The sequence below is a fragment of the Acomys russatus genome, chromosome 14 (genome assembly GCF_903995435.1).
Source record: "Acomys russatus chromosome 14, mAcoRus1.1, whole genome shotgun sequence".
NCBI lineage: Eukaryota > Metazoa > Chordata > Mammalia > Rodentia > Muridae > Acomys > Acomys russatus.
Window position 1 is genome coordinate 31,521,172 of NC_067150.1, and position 21,941 is coordinate 31,543,112.

General features: G+C 40.0%; 1 protein-coding gene across 1 annotated transcript; it reads right to left on the bottom strand.

The window, feature by feature from the left end:
- Positions 1 to 300: 300 nt before the first annotated feature.
- On the bottom strand, positions 301 to 21,883 carry LOC127197869 (von Willebrand factor A domain-containing protein 5A-like). Its single transcript, XM_051155711.1, is given in 19 exon segments — positions 301 to 380; positions 1,247 to 1,376; positions 3,883 to 4,013; positions 4,508 to 4,585; positions 4,751 to 4,847; positions 5,923 to 6,133; positions 6,804 to 6,904; positions 7,173 to 7,337; positions 8,097 to 8,211; positions 15,999 to 16,078; positions 16,528 to 16,672; positions 16,841 to 16,929; positions 17,170 to 17,345; positions 19,780 to 19,894; positions 20,183 to 20,360; positions 21,060 to 21,258; positions 21,261 to 21,279; positions 21,547 to 21,749; positions 21,841 to 21,883. Coding segments are annotated over 19 exon segments (2,355 nt in total).
- Positions 21,884 to 21,941: the final 58 nt, after the last annotated feature.

Below are 21,941 nucleotides of genomic sequence, written 5' to 3' on the forward strand. Positions count from 1 at the left end.
CATAACTCCTATTTCATTGTAATTTCTCTGGAAAACTTCAAGTGTCATTCTGCATATGAATAAAATGAAAGATATCATGAGGAAAACATGTTGGGAAACTATGATGACTTCTCACAGAAGAAATGATAGAGAAAGAAGATCATATCCAAAGACCTGGGACAAATAAGCAAGGGTGTAAGAATGTCCTTTATTGTCACGAAGAGGAAGAAAAGAAAAAGATACAATGCAAAGGCTGTCTCAGCCAAGAAGTAAGGGTCTCGGTGGTCACCAGGAAACATTCTTGTTTCATGGGTGACATCCTTAGATGTCAAAGACCTCAGGATTCACAGATACCTTCAGGTGACCATTGGCAGTCTGCACAAGCATGAGGATGGAGGAGCCTGTGAGAAGAAACAAGCCTCAGCACTGTGGGACAGGAGAGGAGAGGGAGGATCTTTCCTCGACCTTGGTTTAGCTGCAGTGCCCCTGGATTTTCATCCTTTCTTGTCCTGGTTCTCCTTTAGTCCTTTCTGTCCACAGAAACACAGCAGCAATCATTGTGGTTGACATCTGTATTCAAATGTTAATTGTTTGCTCCCCAAATTCCTTGCTAGCAAATCCCACACATAGTCAAAATGATGTGGTGTATACCTTGCTTCCAAATTCTCCCTGATTGTCAAATAAAGTGCCTGCGCCTGGGCTCGGAAGGAGAGAGTCAGGCAGAGCCTTGGCCTTGGTGCTCTCAAAAGGAGCGTGAAAGAGAAGGAGCAGGCCACCATGGGATTTTTAGCTTAGAAATAAACAAGATACCTTACATGGTAAATATGTGCCCAGCCACAGGTTTATTAAGATTTATTTTTAAAAAAATCTAACAGGGTTCTGTGTCTTTTATTTATATAATAAGAAGTTAAGGAATAACTGCTGACTTAATAATTATATAATTAAGATAGTAAATATTAACAATCATTCTACAAGCAAGGATGCAACAGACAGACAGAAGTACTTGCGACATGTCTAGGGATAGTCTTATTCAGCTAAGCATCCACATCTGTATTTCTCCCCTCTTTGCACAACTTGTCCCAACCACCAAACACATATTCACTCTAATCCTGAAAAAAAGGATTTGCTGAAAGAACAGACAATGCTCTGTGATAGGATGATTGAGGCAACTACGAAGACTCTCTAGTACTCTGTTGCACATGCAGGCGTGACCCCTTGGACACAGATGGGAAAGAGGGAAAGAAAGGGAGGGGGGCTATGCTCCTACCTGCATGGTCATGAAGCCAGGCCACAGCCTTTCTTTCTAGAAGCTCCCATTTGCATTTCAAGTCCTTGCCATTGGCATGCAGCCAGAGAACTGCCAGCAGCACTGTGGCCCAGGCTGAGGGGCCCTCATGCTACAGAACAAAAACAGACAGACACTTCCGTGACACTCCGGGCAGGGCAGGAAGCCACTCAACAGGAAGCAGAGAGACTAGCCATCCATCTCCTTCCTCTTCTGCTGCTGTATGAGTTTCCTGCCCCATCCTACCACACAGACTGAGCAGAGCCTCAAGACAAGATTCTATTACTACTTAGGACAGGACTTAGGTTGTACGTCCAGTGTAACCATCATCACATTCCTCAAAACACACCAAATGCTGATTGCATGAACAATTGGACTGTACTAAAAAAAAAAAGAAAGAAAGAAAATGTATATTTGAGGTATTTTAAAGTGTTATGCTAGTGAATTTCTTCTTTGCATTCTCATTTGCCTAAAAATTCATAAGGTATAATCAATAGCACATTATCAAATATAAATGTGAATACTACAAAAATGAAAAGGTTGTCTGTCATAACTAGTCCTCTACTAATGATGGGTGTTGGAATCAGATCAGCCATTAGAAACTACTCACATTTCTAAGAACACCTAAGCCACAGAGCAAAAAATTGTCACTTGTAAGTTGCAACTCACTTACACTGACTGTCGCTAAACAACACATGTAAGAAAAAGTGGAAAATTTCCTCTTTTAGAACATGATGTGTGTGTGTGTTTGTGTGTATGTGTGTGTGTGTGTGTGTGTGTGTGTGTGTGTGTGTGTGTGTGTGTGTTGTTAGGAAGGTATCAAGCCCAGGTCCTAATGCATTCTAGGCAAGTGTGCCACCTGCTAGTGTCTCAAGACATTTTAGAATTGTTATCCATTATCAATTATCATGCTTCCTCTGCACAGACTCATTTACAGGACAAGTTTCCCAGTTCCTTCAATCTTTTCCATAAATCAAGGTAGTACAAATACAAAAGAATACTGCTCAGGACTAGGTGCAAAAATCACACTAATTTTTAAAATGTTGCATAGGAGAATCTATACTCATTCCCCAAGAACGAAGCTTATCCTGGTGGGTCCTGGTTCCAAATTTACTCATATTGCCTGCACCCCTGGATTCCAAGTGAGACTGATCTGGAGTCAGTTTTCTGTCTCTGCTTATACAGCTGAGGTTTAAGAACTAGACTTTTATTCCTGCCACACAGTTTTTGTTAGTGCAGTTGTCTTTCCATGAAAATGTGCAAATCAGGATCAAAGATCTCAAGGAATCTTGAGTCTCCTATATGTCGCCTTTTTTCAGTTTTATTATCTACCAATAGAAATCTTTAATCCATATCTTCATTAAAGTCATCATTTGCATGTATTTCAGATGCTTTCAAGTCTTTTAAAATAAATAACAAAATAGCAAAAGTAAAAAAAAAAAAGTCATCATTGAATATATAAACCTGTAAAAATTCAGAGCTTATTGAGTAACTGAATATATTTTTTTTCCATTTTGACATCAATTCATTATTGGGTAGTAGTATTTTTTTAAATCTGAGATTTCATCATTGAAAATTTTCAAATTATTGATTGAAATTCAGATAACATCATGAGATATTTACTCTATTTTACTATATGTTTTCACTGAATCAAATTCGTGACCTCCTGTACTCTAGAGTTCAGTTTTCTTGGTGATCTACTTCTCTAACTAGTATCAGTTCTTATTATTTTAGTGTTAAAAAATAGTTGTCATTTTAAAAAGTAGCCAATATGAAATAATTCTGAAGAAATATTCCCATGGATTTATCCTAAATAATTAAGTCAGACTACATATTACAGATAGATACCACTATTGATTAAAAAAATCTCTCTCATTTACAGTCATCACATTTCATAGGCTTAATATCTAGATATGACAAGAAGATAGGGTACAAGTAGTATAGCCATAGAATACATGAAGCATATTCAATTATTTCACATTTTAATCACTCAGAATTACATGTCATTTTCATGAGTTGACATATGCCTTTTATTGAATTTTTTCAAATATTAGTAGATGATTTATAAGTTAATCTTAAAGTTCTGCATAAAATTTACTCTAGTAATCCTAATTGAGAACAAAGAAAAGAAATAATTGGGTTATTATAAAAGACACGGCATCCTAGTATTGAATCTAGCTTTGCAATGACTCACTTTTATAATGTTCAATTTATTGATCTATCAATAGCTACATAATAGAACCTGCTTTAGCTCATTGAAATGATAATCAAATAAACATATGAATTGTAAGTGCTTAATATACTGCTGGACAGTGTAAAGATGAAACTATTTACTCTTTCAATGAGGTCTCAGTGAATAAGACTAACACAGAATAGTGTTGAGTTTTCCCTTTGACATCCATCATGCTGGCCATGCCTTCCAATAGTCAGACCATTATTTCAATGTTCTTTATGTTCCAGCTAAAGTGGGAATGCTTTAATCTTCTACTACAAGTGAATTTCATCTTTGCATTACCTATATTTTTAGTTCTTAGCTGGGCCCTGGTTCCTTCCGATTCTAATTATGTTCCTAACCTCAGGAAGCACACACCCTTCCCCTATTTCACTTTGCATCTCACCTTGGTAGGGTTTGCAACCTTGATGTCTTCCAAATTAGTGCCTAGGATCTTGCCCAGATCTTCATGCAGCTTCCAGAAGCCATTTGCATTTTGGAGGGAAATCAACTGTACAACAACATTCTTTCCAAAAGCTTTGTGGAAAGGGGAAAAAAACAAAACAAAACAACAACAACAATGAAAAAGAGGGATGCCATGGGAAATCACAGAGTCAATGGGATACAGCCCTCCTGTGGAAGTTTTCTCAAATAGGAGGCTACAGTGAGGGTTCTGCAGAAACTCCACAGGCTCTTTCTAGTATATGATGTGCAGACAGTTGGTCTGGCTTCCAAACACAGCAGCAAGAGCGCCTTCTGGGTCTAGGCCTTGATGACACATGGACTGTGCAGGTACAGATAAGCATGAGGCTTAAAGAACTAGATAATCAACTACAGTAGGTTAGAAGGCATCAAGCACTATATTGTCAATTAACCTAGCTGGATTCAGTCTGCCAAATACATGGTGATGTCAAATATCACCTCATAGCTTCTAATAAGCCAACCCGTAGGTAGAGAAAGCTCCAAGGTGAAGAGTGCTGAAAGTTAGTTTATGGTTGCGTAAATTAGGCACAAACTGAGGCCCATTTTACCTTTGTGGTCATTTTTCAAGTTAATTTCCTTGGTGGAAGAATCTGCCATTTTGTCTTTTTGGTGGATCCTGAATTTCCCTTATCAGGACTTGAAGAGCCAGATCCATCTGATGGAATACCTGTGACAAGCAAACATTACTGAGAAAACATTCCTGCAAAGAAACTCCCTCATACTACAGAAGTATGCTTTCATAGACCTCTTGGGATCCTAACCACTCAGTCTGTGCGCCACAGGCTTATTACCTGTAGAAGATCTTTTGTTTTTCCTTGAGGCACGAGGTTTTGTCTTGGTATCTGAAAAACACAAATGCACAGTGAAGACTGCAGCAGCATCCATGCTCTGTAGCAAATATTAAAACGTGTGAGGATTTGAAATGTCAACCCTCCTAGCCACATCAGCTTCACACACTATCCACAATGTGCCCTTCTCCTGTGTGGCCTCCTCCAATACAGAGACTCACATTCTGAGCCTTGCTTCTACGTCCTGTTGAGCCTCCTGAAACCTCTCATATGTGGTAAGCAGCCATAGCTGCATCACACCTTCACCAGTTGCAAATTTTCTTAACCTTACTTTAAAAATACAATGCCCATATTTCTAGCGCTTTAACTTAGGGCTTCACATAATTAAAAAAATGGTATTTTACCTGACCTGTAATTTCTAAGTCACCAATTCTTCTAATTTTTCATATATGTCACCTTCTTTTAATCTTTACTTTGATTTTCATTCAACCTAAATCACAGTCAAACAAGTTGAACCCCTTACCAATACCTTTAATTCCATAGTCATGGTGGCAAAACCTTACATTAAAAATTTAGCCCTCTACCCACCCTAACTCCTGCTGCAAATGATTTTCAAAATCCAGACCTCTAATCAGTATTTATGTCTCCTTTAAAAGAGGATCAAATGTACTTGGACCCTCAACCATCAAAAATGATGTGGTTTTTTTTTTTTTTTTTCATTTCCTAATTATCACCATTGGCTCTTTCAGATATGCACTTTTGCTTTGATTTTCTTTCTATCACTAACATTCATATCAGATTAAATCTAGTCATCTCCATGGCCATTAACTATTTATCAAGAACAGAAGTCAGATTCAAATTAAATGATCTCATTATACAACGGTGATAGATACTTTTGAATTATAATTTGTCCTTGTGTCTTTCTGTATCCCGGCATTAAATATCTCTCCCAGCTGGATATATTCTACTTCTCTAGAAAACATAAGGCAAAAACTCAATCCAAGGTGTGGAAGGATGACAAAACACAAGAAATTCAGTAGATTTAAATTAAATTTAATAAATTCTGAAATTTATTGTTTAAATTATGTGCTTAGAGATCTGAGACTTATTATGCATAAGTCTGAATTGGAATAAAACTTATAAGAGTCCTCGCCGTATAAACACATAGATGTAACCGTTCCTGGAATTCCAATCAGTCTGCGAGTCAGAGGCCGTGCCACAGGCTGGTTGAGCTCCTTGTTTATGGCGATGAAAGCTGTGAAGGAGCTGAGGGCTCCAGACTCAGTGCTGATGCTGACCACTTCTTCTACTCCTTTCGAAGTCTCATGGAAGCCAAAGTCCTTGGTCTGAATCAAGGTCTTTGCAGCCAATGGATGAATGGTCAAACTGAAAAAAAAAAAAAAGATATTGCAGAAAATTAATGAAAAAATAATTGAAAATCAACTACCCAAGATCATTACAAAGCTACTGATTGTAGATGGGGGGAGGGGGATGCAGAGACAAAGAGTTTAGAAGAATGAGTCACAAAAAGAAGAGCTTAGAGGAAACAGCAGAGGTTAGTGACAAGAATAAGTGAGCCACCAAGAATGGCAGAGAAAAAGGAAGGGGAATAGAAGGAAAGGAAGAGAAGGAAAGGGAAGGGAAGGGAAGGGGAGGGGAGGGGAGGGATGGGAAGGGAAGGGGAGGGAAGGGAAGGGGAGGAATGGGAAGGGAAGGGGAGGAGAGGGAAGGGAAGGGGAGGAAAGGGAAGGGGAGGGAAGGGAAGGGGAGGGGAGGGGAGGGATGGGAAGGGGAGGAAAGGGAAGGGGAGGGGAGGGGAGGGGAGGGAAGGGAAGGGGAGGGAAGGGAAGGGAAGGGGAGGGGAGGGGACAGGAGAGGAGGGAAGAAGGGGAGGGGAGGGAAGGGGAGGGGAGGGGAGGGGAGGGAAAGGAAGGGAAGGGGACAGGAGGGGAGGGAAGGGAAGGGAAGGGGAGGGGAGGGGAGGGAAGGGAAGGGGAGGGGAAGGGAGGGGAGGGAAAGGAAGGGAAGGGAAGGGGAAGCAAACACAAATTCTTACCTGGCATTTGTCTTGGTTTGTAGGGAAAATTCCACCCTGCTTTCAAGACTCTTGCCCTCGATGGTGTACTTGAGGCACACATTTCCTGAGCTCTCCATTTGCTACCAATAAGAAAAGAGCAGTGAAAAGGAGTGGAAGATAGATATATTCAGAAAAGTGGCGAGACTAGGGAAGTTTCACAGCTCAATGAAATATAAGAGAAAGAATTGGATAGTACAGGATCATATAGACAGGACATGAAGAAGCAGATGGGAGGCTGCCTGCCTGGCTAGTGTATATCTTGATGAAATCCAAAGCAACTATCAGTGTTAACTAAAATGCTGATATAGGATCCACTGAGTAAAGGAATGAACAGGATTAGGGACTCACGGGCACAATCCCAGTCAGCTGGGCATAGATGATTAACCTCTGACCCCTAAAGATGACAGTCTGCTCTGGAGAAAGCATTTTAACAGACAGACCAGGAGGCAAATCCCAGCTCAGAGAGATGTCCTCCACTGCACTCTGTAGAGCGAACTTCAGAGACCCAAGAACCTGTTGGGGGAGAGAAGAGCCAGGATTACACACAAGAATGATAATAATGACTATTGTCAACTATTTACCAGACCCAAGGACATAACTCAAGTCACGTCTAACACCAGTGCTGAGTGAGAAATGTAATTCTTTCTCTACTTTTGCACATGAGGAAATTACAGTTGAGAGATTTAAAAGTGTAGGTGTGAATGAAGGAAATATTTGAGAAAAGAGAACTCTGCAGAACTGAGTTAGAAAAGAAGTTGTAACAAAATGGAAAGAGAAGTTTAGAAATATAATCTGAGATGTCTTCCATTTTTATATACTAATAAGGAATATGAACATACACACGCACACACATACCACACACACACACACACACACACACACTTGTTTGTATTTCATTTACTTTGTGTCTTTTGCATGGAGAATAGTTTCTACTACATTTACTCCGAGTGCAGACTGTGGTCCCAGATTGAGCAGCCAAAGCTTTCACTTTCTTTCTCTCTGGTCTTCAAAACCAAAGTCTCAACTGCTTTAATTATCTCCTCTTTTGATTTCTAGCTACCACTGTCAGATGTCAGCAGGATATGAGAACAGAACCTTTTTTTTTTTTTTTTTTTAGCAAATAACAAGTACATACTTTAAGTGTTTGGCCCGAGACTCATAAAAATGCCTCCTCCAGGAGAATGGATTATCTGCCTTTTCAGCAGTTTCCCTGACCTGTCTCACTCATACTTGCCCTGGACTTGGAACTCTGAACACTCTGCCTACTCTCACATTGGTCTGCATCCTGTCCCTGCCTAAGATAAACTCTGCACTGCCCCCTGATACCCAGGCGATGCCTTTGATTAAACTGGTGGAGGCTCCTTCTCCAATTCCAAATGAGAAACATCTGCAATGGTAAAGTGATGAACATTAGAGATGGGCTCTCCATAGCACAATTACCAATTAACATGGGCTGGTCAAAAATGCACCAAGAGATAAGGTACTTACCTCAACGTCAATGCAATGCTACCGTTTAGAAACCATACTTTACTTCTAGAGGCTGCAATAAATGCCGTAAATAAGTAATAAAATTTAATGTCACAAGACTTCTATGAGGAAAGGCTCAGTTCCATTTTGCTGATGAAGATCTAGGGCCCAGAGAACTTGAGAAAAAAATTGTCTCAAGTTTTTTTCCCTTCAACAGGCCAGAGAAACAGCAACTATCTAGCAGCATTCTGACTCTGAAATCCTTCTAGTAAACTACGAAAATACAAAAGCAACAAGTAAGTGCACTGACATATACGTTGCTTATATCTAAGTATCTGTGGACTTTTCATTATTGTGAGTCATCACCCTCAAATGTCATGACATCAGGCCTTAGAATTCATGTTTAATATATAAACATCAGGAGCAAACTTTATACTGTGGTTTTATTCCCTCTTAGTAACCTACAAGGTTGTCGTTATTGGTTTTAGCATTTTCAAGTCAAGGCCCAAGACAAAACAAGCTGTCTGCTTTATTCACACAAATACTAGAATGTTATTCAAGCCAGAGAGAACTAGAGACCTATAAAACAGTAGTTTTATTAATATGTGTGAAGCATCCAACTACCATGACGTATGGCTCCAGGGACTGCTGAAAGACTATGAACCTAGAAGCCGAGACCAGGAAATGGACAGAAGAAAGGTGAGATGAGCCTGCATATGCTGTCCACTTATTATATGAAGCATGTGACAAGTATGGGAGGCGTAAATGTAAGCAGTTTCAGAGAAAGTAAGAAAATTGTAGAGTTTTGAGTTTTGTCTGTGGCAGATACCTTTGAAAGCACCTGACAACTTTTTCACAAAACAATGTAGAAATATTTATACCTAAGAAGTAGAGGTCCTGTCTTAATCATGAAGTTCAACACATTTTAACTGCATTAAGGATGTTGACTTCTAATCTAGACACTCATTGAAAGCAAAGAGTAAGACCTATCAGAAGAAAGAGACTATTTAAATGTAAATAGTCTAAAAGTTCCTACCAAATTCCCTAGGTCCAGATAGCAGTCTGTTATTTCTAATAAACATTGAAAAAATATTTTTTTAATAAAATAAAAAAAGAACAGTATGTTTATCTCAGTTTGTGGTGGCAGGTGCCACCAAAATATACTGTAAAGTTCATTGGAACTAATTGAGTTTTTAAAATGCAGTGTGGGTCAACTGAATTCCATGATACAGATCAAGATAGGTTTACCAGAAAATTCAGTATGTGAATAAGATGTAACAATAATCACCATTCCCATATAAAATAATAAGGGATAAAATCACTGCCTATCCCAACAAGCAAATGAAATTTGTTTGACTAAATTCAACTATCATTCATTACACTAATGCACACACACTCCAGGAGCTTGAACTCAATGTGAGTGCACTCTGCCCCTCCTTCCTCCCTCCCTCCCTCACCTGCTCCCTCCCTCCCTCCCTCAAACAGAAATAATAGGGAGCTTCTTCATCCTAATTAAGAACAGATTCACAGTAAAGGACTTGTAGGGAGCAGAGGACTTCACAAAATGAGAATAAGAACAATCAGTATTCATATATACATTTGTCAAAGAACTTGCCAAATAACTACCTTAATTAATAAAAACACACAAAACAATAGCAGTAAGCCAGAGGATTAAAAATTCTTATATCAATCACTATACTCAATGGTATAATTTGTTTTTTTTTTTTTAATTTTTGTGTTTGTTTGTTTCTTTGTTTGTTTTCAAGACAGGGTTTCTCTGTGTAGCCCTGGCTTTCCTGGACTGGCTTTGTAAACCAGGCTGTCCTCAAACCTATAAAGATCTCCCTGCCTCTGCCTCCCTGAGTTCTGGCATTAAAAAATGTGAGCCACCATGCCTGGCTTTAATGGTATAATTTTTATTATGAGGCATAATATCCTCTATCATAGTTCCAAGCTCAAAAATTTAACTTTCCTTTGGTTTGCTTTTTACTTAAAATGTTTCTCATTGTGCTAGATTTATATACATCCAGTCTTCTGGACACACATCTTTCATGATGTGTACTGATGCTAAAGTGAACTTTTGCCCTTCTGTTTTACAGGAGGATTCTGTCCTCCCCATGTTACTGTTCCACAGTTGTCAGAAAAATCCACAAGGCTTCTGCCTTTCCTAAGCTCACCTCAAAGAATATTTATGCTTTTAATACAGTTTTTCCCCCAAGGCTCTACTATGCTATATTTCTACTGCCTTTTTCTGCAATGTATATTTCACTGTAGATTGCAAACAATGGTGATGCTAACATGTCTAAAATTCATGTCCCTTCAGAAACTTAAAAGGATTCTACCTCTCAGGTCAAATGGAACTCAGATAAGTACTAGCAATCAATTTTCCCACCTGTCACCTATTTTGGAGGGTGGTATTCCTCTTGCTTTCACTGGCTTTGGGAATCCCCTAACTGGCCTAATGCTAGCTACCTTTCTGCATCCAGCACCAGTTTGATTGGTGAATTTCTTTTTTTTACTTTTTTAAATTATTTATTAATTCATTCATATTACATCTCAATTGTTATCCCATCCATTGTATCCTGTCATTTCTCCCTCCCTCCCGCTTTCACCTTATTCCCCTCCCCTATGACTGTGACTGAGGGGGACCTCCTCCCCCTGTATATGATCATAGGGTATCAAGTCTCTTCTTGGTAGCCTGCTATCTTTCCTCTGAGTGTCACCAGGTCTCCCCATCAAGGGGACGTGGTCAGATATGGGGCATGATTGGTGAATTTCTGCTCAGCGTAACTGCTTGACGCCTCTCTGGTTCACTGGGAGATGAGGTACCCAACCCCAGTATGCATGACTGTGCCGGGACTCCCTCATTGCCCTGCATCTAAGACTTCTCCCACTGGGAAAGACCACTGCCAACATAGTTTTTTCTCCATTCCTGCCTCTAAAATCCTAGTGCATTAGGTGATTGTGTCTCCAGGCTCTGGTCATTCCTGTTTGATCTGTGCTTTTCCCTGGTTGCTGTCCAGCATGCATGGATGACTGGAACAGATTGTACCAGCTTTTTTTTTTTTTTTTTTTTTTCTTTTGAGTCACTATTCATTTCCAGGGATGCCCTAAGGGATTATTGACATCACCTCTCTGTGAAAATAGTCCAATTGCTGCCTCTCTTGGCACTTCTTTGGGATGCCTTCTGCAGAATTTCAAATCCCTATGTTCACATTAAAGGCTGCTAAGTTTACAAACCTCTGCAACCAAACTTGGACAGATTCAAAATGAGACCTTTTTAATTATGCCAGAAGTCAGGTAAAATGGAAGGAGGCTCCTTATTTTCAAGCACTTTCTCTTCCTTGCTCTCCCAACAGTTTCAAATACACACCTAAGGTAAAATGAAAGGAAATACCCCATGTTCAAGATTTTCTCTTCTTCACTCCAAAACTTCCATCTCTACTCACTCTCTCAAGAGTTTCAAATGTACACACATAGGGAATTTTCCCCCTAGTGCTCTAACTTTGTCTTCTGCCCATGTATATGTTACAGTATCCTGCCAGCATGTCCTACATCCAGGACAGCACCAAAGCAGCTACCCACAGATTCTCTAGTCCAACCTCACAGATTGTACCATCGGGACCTACATTGTCCCTCCTAGCCACAGATGTTCTCAGACTCTAGACAGCAATACAACAGCCTGCTCTTCCTGGGCTTGGCCAACATTTCGGCCTTTGACTCCCTGTTGCCTCTGAAAGAGAAAAATTTTAATTAGCATTAAAACAACCAGAACAACAGAGCTCTCAGCTCTCTGACTCATTAGGAGTGCAGGTCAGCAGGTATGCTAGCCCAAGGCCCCAGATAATAATTCACAAAGAATTCGGAGCTAGGAGACAAAGGCCTATTGAGTGTTCTAGGGACCGGCTGGCTGTAAAAGATAGGGAGGATACACAAGGACAAATTCCTGAGAGAAACAGGTACCGGACATGATGGAGTGAGTAATGAGCCAAGACCCCTCATCTGATCTTATGGTGTTTGCTTAATCCCCCTTGAGGCCCGCACACAATGTTCCTGGTTTGAGTTTAACCAGATGTTTCATTAGCTCAGATAAGCATCTGCCCTCGGGTTCTGAGAGAAACAGGAACCAAGGACTGTTCCCGTGAGATTAAGTCTGACCTTGCCCCAGATCTGCTTACACAATTTGCTGATGTTCGAAATAACCAATTGTGTGTGGCTGCACCAAAATTTCCCACTCCCACCCCCACCCCGACCTTTGCCCCTATAAACCCCAAGTCCCTGGGCTTCTGGGTCGACCCCTCTGTCTCCTGCGTGAGATACATGTCAACCCGGAGCTCCGCCAATAAACTGCTCATGTGTTTACAGCAAGATTGTAGTTTGTGTGTCTTTGGGTGCACGCCATCCCGAGGCTTGAGTGAGGGTCTTTCTTTGGGGGTCTTTCACCTCCTTACTGTCAGCAGGAAACAGTTGAAAAAATTGATTTCTTCATTCCTTATCCATTTACAAAAGGTTGAAATGGTGTACTTTAGACCAGGGACAAATGGCTCCAGGTTCTCCAGCATTCCTTGGTTCCTATGTGCTACAGGACATGGCTGGCATACCAACTCTCTACCCTGAACTTTCCGGGGAAGAGCTTTTCCTTCCCCTTCACCATATCTTTTAGACATATTGTTGATCTCTCTCTCTCTCTCTCTCTCTCTCTCTCTCTCTCTCTCTCTCTCTCTCTCTCTCTCTCGCCAAGAGCTGCTTTCCAATGAACCTATATTTATGTACTTTAACCTACTTTACACCTACTTTAACCTACTTTAATTATCACAGAAGGAAGAGAGGTTAGCATGCGGCCCCCAGTCTGCCCAGCAACCTATGACAGCTTAACTGCCTGCCACTAGGTATGCCAACTGCCCAGGATATAAAAAGGGGAACCCAGCTAGTCTCTCTCTCTCTCTCTCTCTCTCTGTTTTCTCTCTTGCTTCTATCATTCCCCTCCCTTGCCTCTCTTGTTCTCTCTGTCTCTCTGTTTCTCTCATCCTCTTTATTTCTGTCTGTCTGTCTGTCTGTCTGTCTGTCTCTCTCTCTCTCTCTCTCTCTGTCTCTCTGTGTGTGTGTGTGTGTGTGTGTGTGTGTGTGTGTGTCTGTGTGTGTGTGTTTCCTCTCCCACTTTCTTGTTCTTCCTGGCTCCTATAATAAACTTCTCCATTTCATATTTGTTGTCTGGGATCTCATTCTTAATCATTGCAAAGAAGACTTAATTGGTTGCTATCTCAAAATAAAACATGAGTAGAAGCCTGGCATGGAGCTCACTACTGTAAATTTGTAGTGCTAAATTTCTGAATTTAAAGTTGAAAGTGAGATAGTTTAATGTCTAGAAAAGGCTTCTTCTTAAAACCATGGGCTACTAAAAAAGACCCAGTTCCAAGAATGGGATAACTGCTCATGAGATGTTGGTCGGGGAGCCTCCGGGGGAAAAGCCATTAGTCTTGCTGTTGTTCATGGTTGCCTATAGAAGAGAGATGACAAGGGTCTAATGCCAATGCCAACAAACACCCTGATCGTATGATATAGAAAAATCAAGAGATGCTATAAAGCATTCTGGGGGAGAAAAGGCATCAGTGGTGTTAACCAGCTATGAGCCCTACATGCTGTAATACCGTCTGCCATGCATGTACTCACTGATGCAATAGCTGAATGACTATTATGGGAGTAACATCCTAAGAATCAGAGAAAGCGGAGTCACAGCCTTCAGCTGTATACCCTTGGGTAAATAGCCCACAGGGTTCAATGGTTAGTCCCAATCCAGTGGTCACTGAGACGTCACTGGTTAAATAAAATAGATCCCAGTATAAGACAAAAAATGCATAACATTTGGCAAGTAAAAGGTAGGAAAGAGAAGACTGATGGAGAAAGGAGGAAGAGAAGAGCTAGTAAGGAGAATGTGCTATGTACGCATATGAAACTTTCAAAGAACCAATAGAGAGAGAGAGCAAAAAAGTTCTTCATATCTTGAATAGAGAAAAACTGTAACAGAACACGCACAAAGGAGTAATCACAAAAAGGTGCTTCAGAGAATACAAATTGAAATGACAGTTACTTGAGTCAACTATGGCAGCACATGGCTGTAATCCCAGACTCTAGAGGCAGAAGCAGGCCGACTGTCACCCTTTAAGGCCAGCCTGGTCAAGTAAGGGAGCTCCAGACCAATCCTGACTATATAAGAAAGAGTATCTTGAAAAACAAAGCAAATAGTTTTCATCATGAAATACAAGCTACAGAATAAGAAAATAGTTATCAATATATTCATATACAAATCTAAAATGAAATACATCTCAGTAAAATAAAAAATCTACTGGAGAAAACAATAAAAGTAGTAAAGCTATTTGAGCATATACTAAAAGAGTCCACTCTCATGGTTATTAAATATTAAAATGTATCCCATGGTTATTAAATATTAAAATGTATATGAGGTAGAGATACCAGGAAAATAAAACTTTAATCCATGAGACACTACAGTCCTAAGCACAAAACTAGCTAAGACTGGAGAACATAAACCTTCAATTTAGTTAGGAAATGAAGCTTCAGGAAGTCGTTTGTAAAGTTGATGTAAATTAAAACTGTAGCGGTAGTGAAACTGTTTGCCATCCCACTGCAATAGGACAACTCTGTCTACATAAAGAATGGTATACAGGGTGGCTATAGAGTGGTGGCATAAGCCTTTAAGTCCAGTGTTCATGAGGCAGGAGGATCACTGTGAGTTCTAGGCCAGTCTGGTCTACAAAGTGAGTCTAGGACAGTCAAGGCTACACAGAGAAACCCTGTCTTAAAAATCAAAAAAAAAAAAAAAAAAAAAGAAAGAAAGAAAGAAAGAAAGAAAGAAAGAAAGAAAAAGAACGGTATATATGAGTAAGTATGTTCATGGTACTATGCTTTGCTTTCTGTAGAGTTGCTTTCTAGCACCTCTTGTTAATACATGGTAACACTGGCATTTAGCTTACACATATCCTCCCATATAAATTAAATCTCCAGTGAATTGCTTGTGACATGTATTACAATTACTACACTGCTCAAAGAAAACCATCATTATGACTGTCCATATAAAACACAGTGAACTACTTCATAGGAAAACACACACAAATGGGACTTGACTGTGGCTATATGCAAATTGTATCTACGTTTTAAAAATCTGGTGAAATAAAAAACAAAAGGGATGTATTTAGGAAGAGTCACATACCATGAAACTCAGTATGAGACAAAAACAAAGAGAAACTCTCATAAGGCAGAAGAGTTATATGTAAGGTAGGTTTATCACAGTGAGTGGTGGAAAGGGAATGAGAGAAGACTGATAACTGTCTAGCCCTAGCCATGTGGTATGCACACAGAGTATACGCTGTGACAGATCATCTGCCCAGATACCAAGTATTTGATTAACTTTTTATTTTAACTTGCCAATCCCTTTATAATGAAAATGTCATTCAATATATCCTTCAGAGCTTTAGAAAAATAAGGAACAATAACTTTGTGGTATCAGCATTAAGTGGAAAATTACTTTTAAGTTTTATAGAGAATAAGTGATCAGCTAGTTTACTAAAAAAAAGTCTTTGAGTCACTCTGCCCCTTTGGCAGCATGAGAATCCCTGGTACCATGTGGCACACGTCATATATGGTGTTGCTTGGGTTCCAGTCAGCACAGTAGAAACCATACTCTCCTCATACCTGTGTTTCTTGCCGTTTAACTTAACTTCTCTAATGACGCTAAACGTGTCACTAACTTCTCCATCTGGGAAGACAAAAAGCTGTAAAAGAAAGAACATTCACTGAGCTTCTGTCAAATTCATTAGAAGACATTATCACTGGACCCATGGAAGTCAACAGTTTCTAGTCTTTGAATCATCTTTACTTTGGAGCAGGGACACTAGCATTCCACTGTCACTTGCTCCATGCCAGCATAGAGACTCTTCAGACCCCAGAGAAGTTTCACTTCCTCCCCATGCTGTTGAATCTGAAGCTTTTATGGTACCAACTTCCTACATGAAATGAGGAAAGGACACTGCCTCTGGTCTTTTTTCTCTTCACCACTCTGTGGTAGATAACTTTACACACTGATTAACTCAATTTTATAAGAGAGAATTTCTTGGGCTTGGGCTATTGGAGAATTACACTCTTTATCCCTCTTAGTGTGTTAAAGTCTTTCCTTTCAGGTTCTGCAGAGCCTTTTTGCTCTCTCACTGCTTCCAGTGCTCACCTGTAAGGGATGGCCAGGAATGGAGGGCACCTTGTAAATGTTGCAAAGTGGTGTCAAGATTTCAGTGTCCCCTAGATCAGCATCTAAATCTTTCACTCTTTCCACTGCCTTCTCCATTGTTTCCTGAGTGTACTTCATACTCTCCCTTAGAGAAACAAGCAGGTCTGGTCACATGGCAGTAGCATACAAGCATATCACAAAAATTTCTCCCAACAACCCCAATGTTCAGGTCAACTCTGCAATAGCCTTTTGAAAATGCAGATTCTCCTTTAAAGCCTGTTGATTCAAGTCCATAGTCCTCCAAGAAACTTACAGAAATAATTTTTCATAGGTAGATCCAAATCCATAGACGTTGAAATAACAACCCACTGGCAAACTCTTTAGCAACAGCAACAGAGTTTCCTGAAGGTGAGAGAAGAAGAGGAGATGGGGTAAGAGAGGGCTCTACCAAATATACAGACCCCAGTCTAGTTCATAAGGGTGAGGGATGCCACCATCATCTGTCACCTTGTATTTCAAGGCTGAGAACAGAGTGGCCATGCTTGCTGTTGCCCAGACCAGAGCTGACCTAGAGCTACCCATTAGCCCCACTCCCACCCTTCCAAGTCATTGTCCCATGGCACTGCTGAATAGTGAAGAAACTGCCTTTATCTTGGCAGCCTCTATGCGCAGCTGAGAATTCTGGGTGTTCATGGGGATGAGCATACTTCCAGAGCGGTCCATGAGGAACATAAATTCTCCACAGGCCCTTGAGGCCTCCACTTTTGGGATGTCTGGGTAGATGCTCACCATTGCAACAGGGGCTCCCATCAAACTATCTGTACAGAAAGAAGAAGAATCCAAGAACCCCCATAAGGTACAAGGGAATTGGGGGTTCTAATGTTCCCAAGAACCAATTATCAATTCAATAGAGATATCAGAAAGCTCAAATATAGAGCCCTGTGTTTGCTCTTTTATGCTGTTTGTACAGGATAAAATGTGAGCTGTCACAATAAAATGAAAGGAGCAGAACAGAGGGGAGAGGAAGGAAAACAGGGTAGGGATTAACAGACAATAACAGCTTATAGGTGTGCACATTCTAGGCATTTTAACACTTGAATAGGACACATTAGCTTAGCAGCTTCCAGCATGACCTCAAAGATTTCTAAAAGAGGCGAATCTCACTAAATCTTATTAAGAGGGAAGTGATCACATGGGTCACTGATTAAGTCTTCATTTGAACTATTGGGGCAAAATGATGCTCATATGCATAATGCTTAAGATGACAAATTCCAAGTGCAGGCTACTCAGGAAAATTGCACTAGAAAACTAGATGAAAACTTTATGAACATGAACAGGATCTAGATCATTTGGTATACAACTTGTGCAAAAGTAGCATCATTTTTAATGGGTAGAGTTTTTTCTATCTTGAGAGACAGGTGGTTATCAGGACACTAGCATCTTTTGAGAAGCCAGAAGGGTGCCCAGGACAATAATGGAATGGATGGCCACACTGTTTAGATGAAGGTCATGTAGGTAGTTAGCATGGTTTCTACTGGTGTCTTCAAACTAATTCAAATGATTTCACTTTGAAATGTCAGAGCTTCCTTGTTGATAATTGAGCACCTCTACATCCTGCCTCAGTTTCCTCTTCTAAAGTATCAAGGTAGTAATTCCTGTTATAGGAATTATAATCACTCCTATTGTGAGGTTCTATAGGGTGGATTAAAATGATCCTGGATGAAGATGAAATCTGAGCTCCAATAGTTCATGAGAACTTCAAAAAAAAAAAAATCAGGAAACCGACAATAACAGAAAAGACATAACATAGAACTACAGGGACAATGAGGCAGTTACAAGAAAACCTGGAAAGCTGGGATCCCCATCAGTGGTCTCAGAGAGGAGTAACCACATACTGAGGGACACAAAGCCCCTGCTGTAATACAGTGTGAAATCACAGTTTTCAAACATTGATAATGTGTGATTAGTGGAGGGTTGGGTATTGAAAAGCCCTCACAGTGTATATAGTTAAGCAAAAGCCAAACACAGATGTCACACTGTGAATATCACTGATGCCCCAAGGAGATTCCAAAAATTCCAATGTGAAAACAAAAAAATGTTGCAGTGCCTTTCTTGTGGAGTGTATGATCCCTGCAACCAATGCAGAAAGGGCCAAAAAAACCAAAGAGAGGAAAGCACTAATCTGTGGTAGTTTCATTAAAATACAGTACACATATTTTTAAAAATGTTTTAAATGGCAATCACTAACTGTTGATAAGAAACAAAACTCACTAGACAGCTAAGCTTCATCCAAGAAAACACCAAGTAGACCACAAAGAAAAATTAAGAGATAGATTCCTGTGATGTTTCAAGTTCAAATTTTCCAGGACATAGGGGACTTACAAATAATTCTATGTTAAATTTGGCACTTCCTATTTGTCATAAGATGTAAAAGAAAAAGCTGACAGCAAGACTATATCCAAGTGTGATAAAGTAGTTGATAAAATATACTTACTTCAAGTATCATTATTATTGATCTAAGAAGAACTTATTTTCATATTGCAGTTAATTTCCTATTTTAACTGTTACTTAATAGGGCTATTAGAAATTATAACTACCTTTTCCTCTTCATTATTTGGAGTCCTTCTACCTGAATTCTTCCAAATTGTAAATGTACATTATTTAAATAATGACATTATAATATCAAATAACAAAATACATGAATAGTGACTGTAAATATATTTTAGTCATTTACTACTTGTGGACGTCATTATAATATCAGCCAATATTATCTGCATATCATATAGACCCTTAGATTTATTTAAAAGAAAATACTGTAAATATTATAGTTGCCGAAAATTAGCATTTACTTTCATGTTTGCATCCCAAATACTTTCAAAACAGCTGAAACAAATTGATTTGTTTCAGCACTACCTGATTTACATGGCAACCCTAACCCATGAAAGGAGAAGTAGTCACAGGATTAATTTATATTTTCCTTTTTGGTAAAGACTAATCGTTGTCATATGCTGATAATGGGTTGTATGTTTTCTTGTGAATTATTTAGTCTTACTTTTTCTCTAGTTATCTAGTAATCTATATAAATTAGCCTATAGGACATAATTACCTGATTACCAAGTAAACCTATCCATTTTTCCATGTGGATATGAAAAGTCAATAAATATTTCAACTCCCATATATTGATTCTCAATCAATGAAAGATAATAGGGAGTTACGATTTAGGAATAGACCATAGTGTGCAATAGAAAATACCTGGCTTCCTGTCTGGCATCCCCATCTCCACAGCTACAGTGGGGCTGTGCACTTCAGTGTAGTGAATGAGGAGTTCTACATCTCGGTCAAACTTGTGTCCTTCATCCAAGGAAACCTGAGTAAGAGACCAGCAGAGGAGCCATGTTAGAACTCCACTGAGTGCTTCCTGAGATAGGGTCAGAGTTCAGGACTGCAGGCATGGCATCTTCCCTCAGGAGAACATTCAGAAGTACAGTAAAGATGGGATGACAATGAGTCTACACTTAGCCCAGAGTAGGGATGGTAGATAGTGTGCCTCCCCATGCATGGCCAGAAACACTAGGGAGATGTGGGAAGGTTGAGTGAGGACCAGGTCAACAACAAAGATAAAGGAGACCAACAGTAGTGTTCTCTTCCTATTCACCTAAGCAGAAGTCTTGTCATCTGTAAGGTACTGAATAGGACCCAAGGAGTAGTTGGATTGGACCCTCTCAGTGCCATGCTGGGAGGTAATGGTGGCAACCATGCTGAATGTGTAGGACAGGTCCTCCAAAGAGACTATGAGGTTCTCTTCACTAAAGCAACTTTTTGTTGACCATTCTACAAAAAAGTACATTAATTCTTGAAAGAATAGGTATTCACACAAGCATAAAGCATCCTAAAACCAAGTTCTTGGCACAAAGATTTATTTGTCTCAGAGGGACAGAGATCAGGAATAAGGAACAAAGGTGGGAATATGACGTAGAAGGGGGTGGGGTATTTTTCTTGAATGACCAAAAGACAGTTGTACCTCATAGGCAAATGGCAGTTTATAAAGATAAAAGGAGGGAAAGAAACCCTGTGTTAAGATGAGTTGGTTAATTTGATTGAGCATGTTAGCTAAGGTGGCAAAGGGGTGGGGGGCTTTTGACTGTTGAACTTCAATAATTTGATAGCTAATTATGGGTGAGCCTTCAGGGCGGGGGAGTTGGGAGAGGCTGGAAGGAACCAAATAAAATAGACCTTGGTGGCCAACTTTAGTAATGTAATGGTTTTTGGTTTTTGCTTTGTTTGTTGTTGTTGTTGTTGGTGGTGGTGGTGGTGGTGGTGGTGGTTGGTTGGTTGGTTGGTTGGTTTTTTAAGCAAGGGAGAAGAAAAGATGGGTAAGGGCAAAACCTGTCTGTAATGTTGGTGATGTTCAGGCCTGTTTGCAATGGTAGGGCTTGCTAGAGCCCCTTCAATTCTGTTTTCCATGTCAACAATTTTGTGTATCTAACCAGTTATTCTGCCACTGATTTCTCAAAGGCATAAATTACTTATCAGAGAGCTGGTATCTTGGATTCAAGATTGCTGGGAGCAGGTAGCGCAGGGCCCCGTCTGTTTCCAAGGGAAGTTCCTGCACATACCTTAGGGTATCTGCAACCTTAGCCCCAGGTGGAAGGTTCCCCACATCACAAGAAAAGATGTCCCTGGAGTAGTAATCCTCTTCCAATAAGTAAGCTTGGTGGCCCTGGGAGAGGGATCCTCATAGTTGCTTCCAGCCTAGAACAAGGGCATGGTGGGTTCAAATGAAATCACAAGTAGTCAAGAAATATAGACTGTTTAGAGGGAGTGTAATGGATCTTAGAACTTTATAGTTATTCTGGTATGTGCTATTTGATCCCCTCTGCCTTATTGGTTTTAGGCAAATAGTAACCAAAAGTGAAACAAGGAATAGTCAATATCAGCACTTACAAATTGTTTGTAAGCATCAAAGTAGAAAGAAATTTAAAGTAAGAAGAGAAGAGATAATGTACTCATGCCTCAGACCTCTTTCTTCTCCTGCATTTGTGCCACAATCTTCTTCTCATCGACCAAGGCTTCAAAGCTGTAGACAGCAGAGTCTTCATCCATGGGGAACACAAAGATTGCCTTTAATGGGACTTGCTCCTCATTCTTATAGTTTAAAGTGGCAGAAACAGCAGCCACAAAGTCATTTATAGACAGGGTTACCAAGATGTTCTTCAGTGGCACTGGGAAGAAATCAGTGTTTTGGAAATCAACAAACTTTACTAGGGTGACACCCATAGATAGGAATTTGTGCTGGATACAAAGATCGCTTACCTGTCTTATTGTTGCCAGTGATTAGACCACAGTGATGTTCCATGGTGACAGCACGTTTCTGTGGAAATGACACATCATTAAGAGGTCTACGTTAGCTGGGC